The sequence below is a fragment of the Balaenoptera acutorostrata genome, chromosome 14 (assembly GCF_949987535.1).
Source record: "Balaenoptera acutorostrata chromosome 14, mBalAcu1.1, whole genome shotgun sequence".
NCBI classification, from domain to species: Eukaryota; Metazoa; Chordata; class Mammalia; order Artiodactyla; family Balaenopteridae; genus Balaenoptera; species Balaenoptera acutorostrata.
Window position 1 is genome coordinate 41,111,145 of NC_080077.1, and position 12,535 is coordinate 41,123,679.

Genomic DNA, 12,535 nt, shown 5'->3' on the forward strand with positions numbered 1-12,535 from the left:
TTTATTTCTGCTTGAATGATTTTTGCTATATTTTCTAAAAAACATTTTTTTAATCTGAATATTTACTTTTTTGGTGTTAATTTGTACAAAGTATTCTCGTGATGTTAAAAAACTTTCTTTAGCTGTAGTTATTTCTCATTTTTTGATTCTTAGTATTTTTTGCTGCCCCCCCCCCACCAATTTATTTGCATTAGTTTATGCAAAGACCAGTTTTTGATTTTGCTAATGTTCTCTTTCCCTCTCTATCTTCTCTCCTTCCCTCACTTTAGTAGTACAGGAAAGCAAGTGAAAGGGGATTGAGAATGGATATTAAAAGAAGGAATCTACATCAGCCATTCTAACTTTAAGACATTTTGATATGTAGCACTTTCATTATTAAGCTCTTATAAATATTGAGAAATTTCTATCTTGATTTTACTCTTTAAATCCATGAAATATTTGGAATACATTTAAGTTTCCAAACGTAGTTTGTTTTTTTTTTACTACTATATTTTACTGTTGACTTCTAATTCATTTCTGTTCTTTTCAGAAAACATAGATTGTATGATATGTATCCTTTTAGGTTGGTTGAGATTTTGTGTTGTAGTACAGGGTCAATCAAAACAAAAATCTGTCCTTGCTTGAAAAGACTATTTTATGTTTTTTATTTGAAGTAGAGATATTCTAAGTTTTTAATATTTCTACCAATATTTTGTTTTGTCTGCATATGTATAATCATTCACTATAAAAGTTGATTTGTCCATTTCTCTTTGTAATTCTGGGGTTTTGTTTTACATACTTATATTTTATGCTATTAGGATCATAATTCACTGTTTCTTGGGCACTTTTTATTATATAGTATTTCATTATGCTTTGCCTTAAGTTTTATCCTGTATGTTACTAATATTGTAAATATACTTGGCTTTAGTCAGTATTTGCAGAGTACATGAGTTAAGAATGTGTCTGATTGCAGATAGCTCAGTAAGGCTTTCTTTTTTCTCATAAAGCAAGAAGTCTCATGGAATACTACCCAGGCATTGAGTTACTGATGTGGTTTGAGACCCAGCCTCCTTTTCTTTTTCATTATTAATGTTTTTGAGAGGTTTTTTTGCCCTCAAGTTTGCACAATGGCTAACCTCTAGACTCACAGCTGCTTTTGAAGAGGAAAAAGGTTGTAGAGACAAATGGCTTCTTTTCATGATGCTTTGTCTTTTATTTAGGAAAGAAGTCTCTTCTTATTAACATTTTTTGTGAACATCTTACTGGATTTGCTGTATGGCCACTTCTTGCTGGATGGGAGTTGATGAAAAAGGAATTTAGATGGAGGTTGGGTCAGCCTGTTAACACAAAGTATAATTTTCATCCCTTTATTTCCTATCATTCAGAACAGTAAATTTTGAATTTTTATCCAGTCTGACAATCTCTATTTTTTACTAGATGAGTTGAAGTTTTTTACATTTTTGCAATGCTGATATTTGGGGCTTATTTTTCTTATTTTGTACTTTCTATTTATATTCTATTTTCTTTGCTTTTCTCCCTTTATTGCCTTATCTTAGATCAATAAATTTTATCCTGTTTTTCCCTTGGTTTTGACTTTATAAGTCACTGTTTTTCTTTTTTTAAGTGGTTGTTCCTAAATTCTCAATGTACATATTTAACCATATATTTTTCTAAGAAAGTATAAAGTAATTGGGTATTTATATCATGTTTTGAAAAGCGTTATGGAGTTTAGCATACTTTGACCAGTTGCTGCTCCTCTAAATACTCCATGACTCTGTCTTGTTATAGTTATCCAGAATTTTGGTTTTATATTTTTTAATCACCTGATTTATTTCTTCACACAGATATTAAATTTTTTGACATGTTTATTATTTTACGCCATTTGTTGAAACTTGTAGGCCGTTCTTTCAGATAGGCTCACTTTTTTCCCTAATAAGTTTCTAAATATAGTTATCCTTTAATTGTTCTTAAGGTTTGAGGGTAGTAAATTGTCCTTATCTTTCTGTGTCTGATAGTAGCTATTCTCCTTCCAGCCCACACAGACCACCCCCACCCTGTCCACAGCTTTTGAGGGCTCACATTCTCTCTCCTCTAAATGGTAGTTCTTCTGGGTATCAAAGTTTGATAGACAATCATTTCTTATTATTATTTGAGGCTTTACTACACTGTCTTCTAGAATAAGTAGTAACTGATAAACCTGTTAGTATAATCACTTTTATTTTATAGGTCATATCTTTTCTCTCTCATAGCTTTTAATTTCTTTTTTGGGATGTTTGCTATTTCTGTGTGACTTAAGTTTATCCTGCTTGGTACTTTTTTTTTTTTAATTTTTATTTTATTTTGGAGTATAGTTGATTAACTCCTGCTTGGTACTTGGAATGTTCTTTTGATCGATAGACTGGACTGGCATCTTTCTTCAAATCTAGAAAATTCTTAGTATTTTTCAAATATTTCTTCTATTCTCTTGAAGCTTTTACTAGATGTGTTTGAAAACTTTTAGTATGTTCTGTCTCATCTGTTTTCTCAAACATTTATATCTTATCTAGCTACCATTCAATTCAATAATTCTTTGTGGCTGAGAGTTTTCCCATTTGCTTTTTTAAATTAATTAATTAATTAATTTGTTTTTGGTTGTGTTGGGTCTTTGTTGCTGCGTGCAGGCTTTCTCGTTGCGTCAAGTGGGGGCTCCTCTTCGTTGTGGTGCATGGGCTTCTCATTGCAGTGGCTTCTCTTGTTACGGAGCATGGGCTCTAGGTGTGCAGGCTTCAGTAGTTGTGGTATGCAGGCTCAGTAGTTGTGGCGCACGGGCTTAGTTGCTCTGCGGCATGTGAGATCTTCCCGGACCAGGGCTCAAACCCGTGTCCCCTGCATTGGCAGGCGGATTCTTATCCACTGCGCTACCAGGGAAGTCCCCCATTTGCTTTTTTTTTTTTTTTTTTTTAACATCTTTATTGAAGTTTAATTGCCTTACAATAGTGTGTTAGCTTCTGCTTTATAACAAAGTGAATCAGTTATACATATACAATATGTTCCCATTTCTCTCCCCTCTTGCATCTCCCTCCCTCCCACCCTCCCCATCCCACCCCTCTAGGTGGTCACAAAGCACCGAGCTGATCTCCCTGTGCTGTGCGGCTGCTTCCCACTAGTTATCTATTTTACATTTGGTAGTGTATATATGTCCATGACACTCTCTTACCCTGTCACATCTCACCCCACCCCCTCCCCATATCCTCAAGTCCATTCTCTAGTAGGTCTGTGTCTTTATTCCCGTCTTGCCACTAGGTTCTTCATGGCCTTTTTTTTTTTTTTTTTTTTTTTTTCCCTTAGATTCCGTATATATGTGTTAGCATACTGTATTTGTTTTTCTCTTTCTGACTTACTTCATTAAGTGGGTTTTTAAACAAATACTTCCAAGATTTCCAATGGGTTTTTTTTTTAAATATCTACCTGTTTTTCATTTCTGCTTTTTGCTTCAGTTTTAATGGAAGATTAAAAAATTTCCTTTGAGTATCATAAATAAAGCTAATCATTATTTCTAAATTATTTCAGCTGGAATGGATTCATTTAACGAATGTTGATTCTGCTGGCTCTTAGCTTTAGATGTCTTTTGAAGTTTGATTGCAAGTCCATTTAAAAATGAGTCTTTTTTTTCCTTCACTACTTTCCTCCCTTCTGCCCTCCCTCATTTCCCCCAGTTTCTATTTCTATATTCTTTCTTCCCTGTCCAGCAGTTTTATGTTTTTTTTCTTTTACTACTCCTATGTTTTAAATAAACATTGTATTGGCATTTTGAGGCTCCTGTCGGTGACGATGAGGATATTGCATATACTGTTAAAAGTTAGAAGATGAATTGATTATCTGCTCATTTCTAGAAATGAAGCTTTTTCTGTATCCTCAAGTCTCCCTAGGCTTATGGCTTGTCAAAAGCCCCAATTTTAGTCAGTTTTATACATATATAAGTATTTTGTTTATATATTTTCTTTAGGTATATAAATTGTATATTTTAATTTTAGTTGAACATATATTATTTTTAGTAGTCTTACCCAGTCATGAATCTTAATCAGTGAGCTTACCGCTGGTCATACATCTCATATGCAACTCTTTGAGTCCGTTATATCCTATTGGAGCCAAATTTGGTTTCCATTGCTTGCATTTGCCTGAGAACTAGTCCTGCTTCTTTGTCCAAGGTATTTATTTTGTGTTTGAACATGGTTATATCTTTGACCATTGCTGTGTGATCACTGATCGATATGTGTCAGCATATACTGATTGTTCCTTTTCTGATCAGAAAAGTTCTGGATTTCAAATCTCTTACCAGTTTCAAAACATACTTCTGAAACTTCCTTGGGCAAAAAAAGGCACACTTTCCCATGCTCTGTTTCACTGTACATATAAACATTTGATTTTGACCTATTTTAATATCCAGTTTTTTTTCTAGGCAAGTAGGAATATCCAGTAGGGTGGGTAGAAAATTTTCTCTTACTTCTGGTACTTCAGATGAAGTGCTGATATCCTCTCCTGTGTTTCTAAATTGCTAGCTCTGACTCTCCTATTTACTGTATGTCTTCTGAATGTTTCAAGTTGTTTTCTTTGTCTTTTCTTTTTCTCTGGAGAATGTTACTGGCCTTTTAGAAGTATTCTGAGAAAAAATGTTATTCTCCAAAAGTAAGACTAAGAACCAATGAAAATAAAGATAAATGCCTGATATGCTTTAGAAAGTCAGAAGACAAATACTGACAGATCTTTTCTTTAATGAAAAGAAAGTATAGAAATAATGGAAAGTTGGGGCTTGGGGAATCCAGGCACAGCAGAATTATAATAGGAAAACAGAATGAAATTAAGACCTGATTGAGAGAATCTAGGTGTAATGAAAATGCTGACATGTGCGGTTAATATTTGATTCATTTAGGAAGGAAAATTATCGGATAGAAGAAATAAGAAAAACAACTCACTGTCAAGGAAACCATGATGTTTATCTTATTTTTAAACATTTGAGTACTTTGCAGCTAATGTGTACTCTATAAATTTAATTGTTAGTAGTATTAAGCTGTTTTTTGTGTTTTTTTTCCCCCAGTTTTGAGTACAATAAAGACGTTCATACCTTTCTTTTTACCTGTTTCAGTATGGCTTGGGAAGAGAATTTGTTAGACGATTTACTAAATTTTGCTGCCACTCCCAAAGGACTACAACTTCTTCAAAGAACAGGTGCCATCAATGAATGTGTGACATTTATGTTCAACCAATACGCAAAAGAATTACAGGTGCGAATTACCATCTGCCACAGGCAAAAGGAACTTTCCTTTCTGTAAAAGCCATTAAGAACATTATTCTGTTTTCTTTGTGTGAAGAAATTATTAAACCTCAATTAAAAAACCACGTAGCATTGTAATATTTAACGATATTTTTTCAGGAAAGCTTTAGAGAGTTGATGTTGGTATCTATGAGTATTTTACAGGCTGAAACAACTGGATGAAATTGAAAAACTCAGTTAATCATCTAGATGTTTTATAATATGATATCAAACATCTGGCTATACTGAAACTCGGTGGAATTCCAGGAGAAAAACCTTTTGAGTCTAAGTGTATGTGTCATTGAGAGTTTAGGGTTCACATTTTGGAAGAAATAAATATATTTGTAGAGGGGTTTTGTTTTTGGTACTGTTAAATAAAATTTACTATAAATTTAGCCCTTTATCAGACAGAGATCATTGAGGTATATTCATCATTTTGCTGTTAAAGTAAATATCCCTAGACATCAGGGCTTCTTAGGATCATAGATATGTTTTTAAAAGTGTTTCCTTTATCTCTGGAAGCTATTGTTTCTTGATGTTCAGACTTCTTATTGTAGCCTAGCAGAAGGGGCTAGGGCCTCTTGGGGATCTTTTTTTATAAGAGCACTAATTCCATTCGTGAGCACTCTCTACCTTCACAACGTAATAGCCTCCCAAAGGCTCCACTTCCTACCATTACTTCCAGTGCTTAGGATTTCAACATAGGAATTTTGAGAGGAGATAGACATTCAGATTATAGCAAATATAGAAGGTTTTCAGGCTTTTAGTTTACATAAATTGTGTTTTGATCTGCTGGTGAGTTTGAATTTCTCCTTGTGTACTAGTTAACCATTTGGGTTTCCTTTTTTTTTTTCTTTCCATTTTTGAAAATATTCAAGCAACTGAAAGATATCTTTCTTTCTCATTCAGATTCTTGAGACCATGCAGACATAGCTTTTCACTGTTGTGATAATATACCTAGGATTAGATGTCATTTTTTTATATTCATAAATTTTAAAACAATCTGGTCTTCCTTTGTAATATACTGTTTGTTGTAATAGAAGATGTTGTTCCCTGGACATCAATAACTTACAACCATATAATTTAGTACAATAGTTTAATGTTGATTTACACCATTCAAGACATTTTTTGAACATTTAGATTCTCAGTTATCTTGTAAGAAAGCAACTAGACTTTCCTTAATTTTGCTGAAGAGAAATTGGAGATCCAGGCCGGTTATAAATGATCTGCTTGTGTTCACACATGTAGTTATTGATGGCATTACTACTAGAACTCAGATTAGTCTTAACAGTATCCATGAAATCTAAGTCTTGTTTAGTGAAGCCTCTCTAGCTTCTCTGAAGTTTTCCTCTGCCTTTCCTTTTTAGTATTTAGTGTTGATCTGGAAGACCCCTGTGGCTACTAATATCTGAATCAGCAGTGTCCTTTGGGATGATTGATAAGTAAGGTGTTTTTTCCATTGTCATGGAAGAAGGCAAGTGGGAAAAAAGATAGACATTTATCTTGCTGTACTTCTGTGTTATCCCACTGCGGAACTAATGGATGATAAATTAAGGAAAATGGAAAATAAGAGTAATAAAAATGGAAAAGGAAGGCAAATTTATAGAGATGAGCAGCAAAAAAATTTAAGAAATAAACCTAATTCTTTCCCATGGTCTTTTAGTCGTCCCCCCCCCACACCTTTTTTTTTTTTGCCCTTAAAATGGAATGTATAGTTTATATTTTTAAAATTTGATAAAAACATATCCTTATCCTTTTAATGAAATGTTGAAAAATACAAATTCTAAATGGTTAGCTCTGTTTAGAAGTCAAACACTTTGCCTAAGATCAGGCTGACCTATAAAGTCGAGGAAGGAGGAATATTTTCTAACGTCTTTGTTATTTTCTTATTCTGATTTCTGCTAAGAGATACTTCTGAACTGTACCATGAATACATGAATGATATTCTTTGTGGAATAACAAATTATTTAAGGTTTTCTACAATGTTGCTTAGAAACCTGTATATTAAATGAAGATTGTGTGTGTGTGTGTGCGCGTGTGTGTGTATATAACTTCCTTCTTTAGGGAAAAAAATCACCTTGCCTCTAAAACCGTCATTTTTAAGAAGATACCATTATTCTTTTTAAAGTTGTTTATTTGAAAGCCCAGTTAAAAAACTGGCAGTCAATACAGATTAATTAATGAGAATTTATTATTGAAGAACCAACCTAAAGAATAAGATAGTAAGATAACAGAAATTAGAATTGGAAGGAGTTTCTCTTCATCTGGTCCAAAGTCCCTTATTTTATATATAAAGAGACTTAGAGACATAGTGACTTGTTTATGGTCATGAAGCAACATAGTTTTAGGGCTGGTTCCAGAACCTAGATCTCTGAAACAAGATTATCAAAAATATTACATTAGTATTAACTCACTGATTGTTATAGTTTGAGTTTTTTCTGCTCTTGTTATCTTTCCTTGAAAGACTGTCCAGCATTTTAATAAAGAAATCAGTAACTCTACGTGTAACATGTAAATAAACTATTAGCATTCTGTGTTTTCCTGCTTCTCATTATTCCTTATTTATGTTAGGTCAGCAGGCATACAAAGTTTGGCTATGGAGTTCTGGTTACACAAGTGGCATCAACAGCGGCAGGTGCAATAGCACTGCAAAGTTCAGGTAAGTTCTTTAAAATTATAATTTAAATAAAATGAGCGAGTCTATACAAAATTTAACTGCCATGATCAAGTATCAGGTATTTCACTCTAAAGTTCTTTTTCCCAAGTTAGGCCTTAGGTAAAAGAATGTTACTGGGATTTCCTTTTTACCTTTTCTCTTCCATGAAATCCCACTAGGAATTTTTTTTTTCTCTGTAAAAATATATATAAATTTTTTCTTTCCTCAGAACAATGGCGCATAATGACCTAAACTGAGATATACTTGATGGCTTTAAGAAGCCTTCATCTTATAAATCAAAAGTTTGTCATCCTCTCTTGTTATAATTGCATCTGATGGGATTTAATGCTCAGTTTCAGTGAATTATATATAAGTCAAGATTTCCAGTCATAATAGTTATCACACATACATGCCATTTTCTTATTCCTTTTTCTCTTCCTTTCTTGAAAGATTCTCTCTCACCCACTTAATTTTCACCACTATTTTTGGAGTTTGTAGTTGGCATGTATTGAATATTATCTACTACAGATTGGATTTTTAAGACATTCTAACATTGGGAGATTTAATATATTGTATATTAAGGTTATCTGAACCCTGAACCAGAGATAAGATGTAATCTCTAATAGAGATGCTGTGATTATATTTAAGTCTTAGAAGTGAAGAATCATAACATCAGTGGTCACTGTTGATTCTCTCCTCAAATGTAAATATTTTTCTATAGTGTATCTTAAATATTTTTTGGCTGGACTAATTTGGAATACTTATGAAACACGTTTCTTGCAGAAGCTGTCCTAAGCTGAGCCACTTACTCTTTTACTTAAAATAAAATCCAATTTATTTATAGTACTGAGGGACACATTAATGGAAGCATTTGAAGACTGGATTCAATCCCAGATTTTCTTGTTGCTCAAGTCATTAAGCTTCTAAACCTCATAGTATCCAACTTTTCTTGAGAGGATTAAATGCAGTTTTTCATAGGACAAAGGAAGGAAGACTAACACTGTTCGAGTTCCTCTGATGTCTTGGTGCTATACTAGGACCTCTGTGTATATCGTCCCATTTATACTTTACGGCAACCCTCAAATGCAACACTTTTTCAGCTTTCAAATCGAGAACTGATGCTCTTAGAAGTCAAAAGATTCAAGGACACATAACTAACAAGCTGGCAGATTTGTAACTTGAACACTGCTATTTTCGATTTCAGAGCCTATATGTTTTCCATTCTACCAAAGGACCCTTTCTGCTCTAATGTGTTATTACGAACTTACTGATTTATGATTAGGTGTTCTGTTTTGCACCTTTCCATATGCTTTCATTCCTCATAAAGGAATTTGATAATCGGGCTTAATAATCACTTTCATTTAGATTTATAGTATCTGACTCAGGAGAATTTAAAGACTGTATAGAGCCAGAAGTTGTATGAAGTGGAGAATTGTTCTAAGCATATGGAAATACAAAAAAAATTGTTACATTAAAGAAAGGGAACACACACTCTTTGGATGCTTACTGTGCCTCTGGGATACCTCCTTCCTTACACACATACACCCCAGCTTTCAGGCTGCATTTCACTAGTAGCTTATTTGCTGAGTAACATGTAAACCTTATTTTTTTCAGGAAAACATGCTCAGAGAGGTTATTGGCTAAAGGATAAAAACTGGGGCTCAAAATTCAGTCCTCTAGGGAAATAGTCTTTGAGAGTTTAGTCATTCCATAGTTATATGGTAATGAGGCATCATAAATGTATATTAACAATAGCAGATATAATTTCTACCAAGGTTAGAGGTTATTTCTTGTACAGGATACAAGTATGTCTTCTGTCAGTGTGGACCAGTCTTGTCAGAAGGATAATTATGTCTTTCCTCCATAATCCACAGAAGTAGTATATTATAAATATGATGTAAAATTCTTCTTAGGGTTTATTAATGCACTTTTAACTGAATTATGGGCTAATCTGGAATGTGGAAGAGATGATGTTAGAGTAACCCATCCCAAATCTACTCCAGTGGACCCTATTGACCGAAGCTGTCAAAAGGTAAGAAATGATTTAACTAACAATGTATAGATTTGAAATATCTCTCTCAAATTACTTCATCCAGACCTTAATCTATACTCAGTTACAACCAGCAGCCTTTCCTAATTTTTTTCCTTCCTTTCTTTTATTTCTAAATTTTTATTTTTAAAATAAACTTAGTAAAAGACAAATACCAGTGTTCCCTGGGAATTGTCTTGCAAGACGTTTTTCTTTTAGGATATTCCTACTATAATTTTTCTCAATTAATAAACCACACCAGACATACTAAAAAAGCAAAACAACAAATGCTGACTCAAAGGAAGTAGAAAAAGAACAAACAAACCCAAATTTAATAGAAGGAAAGAAATAATAAAAATCAAAGCAGAAATAGAGACTAAAAAACCAATAGAAAAGATCAGTGAAACTAAGAGCTGGTTTTTTGAAGAGATAAATAAAATTGATAAACCTTTAGCCAGACTTCTCAAGAAAAGAGAGGAGCCAAATAAATTGGAAATGAAAAAGAAGTTACAGTCAGTACCACAGAAATCATGATATTACTATGAACAATTATATGCCAATAAAGTGGACAACCTAGAAGAAATTGTATATTTCTAGGAATTTATCCATCTCCCAGACTGAATCAGGAAGAAATACAAAATATGAACAGACAGATGACCAGTAATGAAATTGAATCAGTAATTTTTAAAAACTCCCAACAAACAAAAGTCCAGGATCAGAAGGCTTCACAGGTGAATTATACCAAACATTTAAAGAGTTAATGCTTTTCTTTCTCAAACTATTACAAGTTTGAGAGGAAGGAATGCATCAGAATTCAGTCTATGTGGCCGGCATCACCCTGATTCCACAACAAAAGACTGTGAAAAAAATAAAAAATACAGGCCAATATCACTGAATGTAGTTGCAGGAATCCTCAATAAAATACTAGCAAATCAAATTCAACCATACATTGAAAGGATCATACACCATGATCAAGTGGATTTATCCCAGGGATGCAGGGATGGTTCAGTGTCTGCAAATCAGTTGTGATGTACCACATTAACAATTGAAGAATAAAAATCGTATGATCATCTCAATAGATGCAGAAAAAGCGTTCGACAAAATTCAACATTCATTTATGAAACTCTCAACATTCACTGTTGTATGAATGGATAAAGAAGATGTGGTATAGGTATAGAATGAAATATTACTCAGCCATAGAATAGAATGAAATCTTGCCATTTATGACAACATGGATGGACCTAGAGAGTATTATGGTAAGTGAAATAAGTCAGTTGGAGAAAGACAAATACCATATGATCTCACTTTTTTTTTTTTTTTGTATTGTAAGTTCTGGAATTTATTGTAAAAATGAGATTTTTATAACTATCCACAAAACTTTATGTTTAAGGTTTTTCCTATATGTTGCTTTATTCAAAAAATATTTTTGAAGTTAAAATTAATATGAATAGTATTTGGTCAAATATGAACAACTACAGCAACAAGGCTGCACTGTCGATGAATGTGAATATGTGAAGAAAAAACATCATTTACTAATTTGTAGAAGATAAAAAAGTTAACATGATTTCACTTATACGTGGAATCTAAAAAATGAAGCAAATGAACAAACATAACAGTCATAGATTCGCAATAGACAGGTGGTTGCCAGAGGGAAGTGTGGTGGGGGAATGAGTGAAATAGGTGATGGAAATTAAGAGATACACACTTTCAGTACAAAATAAATGAGTCAATGTGATGAAATGTATAGTGGTGAATATAGTCAATAATAGTGTAATATCTTTATGGTGGTAAAGGTGGTCAAAATGTACAAAGTTTCAGTTATAAGTAAGTAGTAGGGATATAATGTACAATATGATTAATATAATTACCACTTCTTTATGTTATATGAAAATTGTTGAGTAAATCCTAAGAAATCTCATCACAAGGAAATTTTTTTTTTTCTATTTAATGTTGTATCTATATGAGATGATGGATATTCACTAAACTTATGGTCATCATTTCCTGATGTATGTAAGTCAAATCATTATGCTGTACAGCTTAAACTTATGCAGTGTTATATATCAATTATCTCAAACTGGAAGTAAAAAACAAAGCTGAAACAAAAACCAACCAACCAAAACTAAGAAAGCTTTGAACACTTAGACTCGAATCTAATAGAAAATTGTCATGATTATTTGAAGGAGGGGGTGGGCAGAAGATGCTATAGTATATAGCATATAGTATATAGTAATGTGGCAAAAAAAAATTCTTAGGCACTCAGTGGTTTATTATAATTTAATGACTTTTATATATTTAATATGTTCACCAATTTTCACTAAAATTAAATGCTTCCTGACTTTGACTTTATGGTGGCTTAGGAAGTTTTCATTCAAAGGTATCATAAAATTTTTTAAAAATCAGAATTTCTGCTTTTCTGCTTTCTGTAATAGTGGACTAGTTTCCTCCAGGAGAAAACACTTAAAACTCAGGAAAAATAAGCCAACTGGAATATCTAAAAATAGGCAAAAAATGGAGAGAAGTCAATATGTGGATGAAGAGAATGTTACCGCTAGAGATTCTGGATTTAACAGATTTACACCTG

General features: G+C 32.9%; 1 protein-coding gene across 3 annotated transcripts in view; it reads left to right on the forward strand.

Annotated features, from left to right (window-relative positions):
• The window catches only part of TBC1D32 (TBC1 domain family member 32), a 190,395-nt gene that overhangs the window by 79,133 nt on the left and 98,727 nt on the right, over positions 1-12,535 (forward strand). For all 3 annotated transcript variants that reach the window (XM_007190776.2, XM_057528103.1, XM_057528104.1), the window contains 3 exons: positions 5,102-5,240; positions 7,841-7,928; positions 9,839-9,957. In XM_007190776.2, coding sequence (XP_007190838.2) covers positions 5,102-5,240; positions 7,841-7,928; positions 9,839-9,957 — 346 coding nt within the window. The remainder of the gene's footprint in view (positions 1-5,101; positions 5,241-7,840; positions 7,929-9,838; positions 9,958-12,535) is intronic.